At 50.7% G+C, this 4472-nt stretch overlaps 1 protein-coding gene across 1 annotated transcript; it reads left to right on the plus strand.

Moving 5' to 3' along the window:
- The first annotated feature begins 286 nt into the window (after positions 1 to 286).
- Positions 287 to 4022, plus strand: LOC119322720 (3-ketoacyl-CoA synthase 20-like). The gene is made up of 2 exons (XM_037596225.1): positions 287 to 1211; positions 2998 to 4022. Exons 1-2 carry the CDS (start codon positions 294 to 296, stop codon positions 3790 to 3792), a joined length of 1713 nt encoding a protein of 570 aa, XP_037452122.1. The 5' UTR covers positions 287 to 293; the 3' UTR covers positions 3793 to 4022.
- The last annotated feature ends 450 nt before the right edge of the window (positions 4023 to 4472 follow it).

Here is a 4472-nt window from a genome sequence, read left to right on the forward strand (position 1 = left end):
CACACGCGGAGGTCTTAGTAGGAAGCAGTACGCGTCCGATCGCGTCTCCGTCTGTACCCCAACGCCAACCCAACCACATTTATTTCTGCTATATACTACGAGTATATCCTAACCATATTTACACAACCCCGGCCGACCGAAACCCACTCGTGCACGAGCACGACGCGACCGCCGTCCCGAGGCGCCCAACTTGCCTTCCGCGCGCGCGTCTCACATTAATAACACGAAACCGATCCCCGCCCGCGCTTCCTTCTCCCTCCCCTGCTGCCTGCCTGCGCTCCACCTACGTCTTAATGGTAGCTCCGGTGGTTGCACCCACCTCCCGCTTACTGCAGCCAATATATATCGCTTCCGATCTGATCCCACCTCTCATTCATCCCGGACAAACACTTCCCAACCCCGACCAACCGCATCCACCACGCACGCAAGCTAGCCGGCCCACTGTGCTACGTACGTACGCCACCATGAGCGCCGCCGCCCAAGAAACCACGGCCGGCGGCGGCGGCGATGGCAAGCGTCAGGGACCTTGCCGCCCGGGACACCTCAAGCTTGGCTACCACATCGTGGTGTCCAACGCGGTCTACGTACTGCTGGCCCCGTTCGCCGCGGCGTTGGCGCTCCGTGCGTCCCGTCTCACCCCGTCCGACCTGGCGGCAGCGCGCGCCTACCTCCTCGCCAACCTCCACCTCGCTGTCTCCCTCGTGTCCGTCGCCACGGCCCTCGCGACGGTCTACCTCGCGCGGCGGCCGCGCGCGGTGTACCTGCTAGACTTCGCGTGCTACAAGCCCGGGCCCGACCACGTGGTCACCCGGGAGACCTTCATGAAGCAGTCCAGCAAGGCCGGGGTGTTCACCGACGACAACCTGGCGTTCCAGCGGAAGATCCTGGAGCGGTCGGGGCTCGGGCAGGGGACCTACTTCCCGGCGGCGGTGCTCAACTCGCCCCCTAACCCGTGCATGGCGGAGGCGCGGCGGGAGGCGGAGGCTGTTATGTTCGGCGCCATCGACAGCCTGCTCGCCAAGACAGGGGTGCGGGCCAGGGACATCGGCGTCGTGGTCGTCAACTGCAGCCTCTTCAACCCGACGCCGTCGCTCTCCGCCATGGTCGTCAACCACTATAAGCTCCGCGGTAACGTCGCCAGCTACAACCTCGGCGGCATGGGATGCAGCGCCGGGCTCATCTCCATCGACCTCGCCAAGCAGCTGCTCCAGGTAATTTTTTATACCACTCGAGACTCCTCCTCGAGTACGTAGCGTAGTGTTAATTTCGCGGTGGGTTAGGGAGGGTGAGCGACCGCAGGTGTGCTCGCACGTCAGCCGATGGTTGGGTAGATGGACGGCGTGGATCGAACCCAGTGGGCGGTTGAGAAGGGAAAGCAAACTTTGACTTGGTTTGACTTTTCATACTTTTTTTGTCCTGTAGACCCATGCTGTCACCGTCAACATTCGCTGCTGCTGCTATACGCGTAGGATTATCCTCGAACATTAATAGTAGTTGGTTTTAGGCTAGTTATAGTAGGAGTAACTTAACTAGTACTCCATGCAACAACAACAAAAAAAACTTAACTAGTACTAGTAACATACTCCCATCTTTCATATATATACAGGGCCTAATATGTATTTGAGGTAGCCTTTGACCAATAATAAAATTATTAGTATATGGAATGTATAATATAAAGAGTATATCATTAGAAACTTCTTTCACATATGAATTCAATGGTATGCTTTGTGTAACATGCATGTCATATATCATTGTGCTAACCCATGGTCAAGGTAACCTCGAAAAACATATTGAACCCTATATAAGTGGAAGGAAGGAGTAGCACATTTAAAAAAATTACTTATGAGGCATGTCTTTAACGAGGAGAGATGTGTTTAAAAATAACATAATATGTTATTGTACCAATAGCGCTTTTCAAAAGAACACAAGTCTACAAGCTAATAAATGAAGCCATCTATGACACCACAACTATGTTACTATGAGGGTGCTTGGATACGTTTTAGTCCCATGACTAAAAATAGTGGGACTAAAACTTGCTAGCCTCACCCATGCTTGGATACAAATACTAAATAGACTAAAATCGAGTTAATGGGCATTTATTATCCTTCAAACCCTCCAATCCAGAACTCGCATGTGCTACAGGAGAGGAGTTGAATGAGGAGAGAGAGGACTAATCCACATTTTAGTAGGGTTCCCTTGACTAAATTTTTTTAGTCTCAAGACTAGTTCTAGCCTCTCTTTAGTCAGGGGTGATTGGAACTTTAGCCTCTAAAAAAGACTAGTTTTAGTCAGACTAAAAATAGTCCCTTGGATTCAAGCATGCTCTATGACCAGCCTTAGGTATTATTTGTAATTTCAGTTGTAGTAAGTGAGTGGCAATCAGAATCTTAATCTCGCTGAACAGAGATCTGTATCCATGATTAATTTGTTGACTACACACCTGAGGAACTATAATCTTTTTTATTTTGGTGGGCCTGCGCACCATGCGTGCTTTGGGCGTTGTTGTTAAGATGATAACATCCCATTAATTAACACTCAACCACCGCTCCAGTAGCATTCCTACGTGTACTGATCGAAACCCGTACTGTTGGTGCACCAGCTCGGGAGCGAGTGTTTCCGTTTCATTCGCTTGTCCTCCCGAAATGGTCCAGGCAGCCAGTGTTTCCCATATTTGAGTGGTTTAAGCACCTAAATTAAGGCTATAGGTAGAGCGTTGACGTGTCCAGGGATCGATCGATCCATCGACGAGCTAGCTGATCACCACTACTTGTCCTAATAGTAACATTGATGAGGGCAGCTAGCTGACAGGAAGAGCTCGTCCAATAAATCTCGTGTTGATGAGTTGGGTCAATTATTCGTCGACGATAGCTGTCTGTTGCGAATACGGATGCACATGCCGACGTCTAGTAGTAGTAGTAGTAGTAGGCATGTGTTTTTTTGGTTGACCGATTAATTTGCTTCTGATTGGAGTTGCCATGTTGTAATGGATGCATGCAGGTCCACCGGAACTCGTACGCGCTGGTGGTGAGCATGGAGAACATCACGCTGAACTGGTACTGGGGCAACGACCGCTCCATGCTCATGTCCAACTGCCTCTTCCGCATGGGCGGCGCGGCGATCCTCCTCAGCAACCGCGCCGCCGACAAGCGCCGCTCAAAGTACCAGCTCGTGCACACCGTGCGGACGCACCACGGCGCCGACGACCGCGCCTACCGCTGCGTGTTCCAGGAGGAGGACAAGGCCGGCCGGGTCGGCGTCGCGCTCTCCAAGGACCTCATGGCCGTCGCCGGCGAGGCCCTCAAGACCAACATCACCACGCTCGGGCCCCTCGTTCTCCCCATGTCCGAGCAGATCCTTTTCCTCACCTCTCTCATCGGCAAGAAGATCTTTGGCCTCAAGATGAAGCCCTACATTCCGGACTTCAAGATGGCGTTCGAGCACTTCTGCATCCATGCCGGCGGCAGGGCGGTGCTGGACACCATCGAGAAGAACCTGGAGCTCAGTGACTGGCACATGGAGCCTTCAAGGATGACGTTGAACCGGTGGGGGAACACGTCCAGCAGCTCGCTCTGGTACGAGCTTGCGTACACGGAGGCCAAGGGACGCGTCCGGCGCGGGCACCGTGCGTGGCAGATCGCCTTCGGGTCAGGGTTCAAGTGTAACAGCGCGGTGTGGCGCGCGCTCAAAGACATTCACCCATCAAAGGAAGCGGGCAGCAACCCGTGGATTGAGGAGATCCACCGGTTCCCGGTCGAGGTGCCCAAGGTGGAGAGCGTCGTTTCATCGCCATGATAGACTCGTCAAGGTCGAGTACCAATGGTTTTCTAGAAAAGAATCTTTCTTTTCAAGTTGAAAGGTATCTGTTGAATTATTTGTATCATTGTGATGTAGCATCAAGTTAATTGATGGTTTGTAGCTCAATTGATATGGAACTTCAATTGGTGTATTTTTGTTGGTTTGGCTGGGTGCCTCAGTTTGTTATAATATAAGGGAGTGACTACGTGCAAGGTGACTGTTTTTAATTTTTGGGTCAGTTGACTGACCATAATTTTTGCTCAGTCGATTTGCATGCAGCGGGACCATGGGCTGCCCCCGTCAAGTGCTACTGCAAAGTCAGATTTTTTTTTTTCTTTTGTACGTTGGTACAGACTGCTCTAGCATAGTGTTCAAAGCGTTTATAGGTGACGGAAGAATAGCACTCTCACACATATTTGCATGCAACGGTTAGTGATTATATGTGCAATCTCTCACACATGTATATTTATTTTTATATGCATGAATACAATACATACACATATACACATGTATATATCATTTTGAAGGGAGAGAAGGGGGGGTGCGGTACTTAAACCCATATTTGATATTTCTAACTCATTTATGTCTACTACTAATCATCGCACTAGACAACTTAATATTAGATTTTTTCGATAAATTACACAGGCCGTACTGAATGTTCTTATAGAAGCCACACA

Source organism: Triticum dicoccoides, chromosome 6B (genome assembly GCF_002162155.2).
Source record: "Triticum dicoccoides isolate Atlit2015 ecotype Zavitan chromosome 6B, WEW_v2.0, whole genome shotgun sequence".
Lineage (NCBI taxonomy): Eukaryota > Viridiplantae > Streptophyta > Magnoliopsida > Poales > Poaceae > Triticum > Triticum dicoccoides.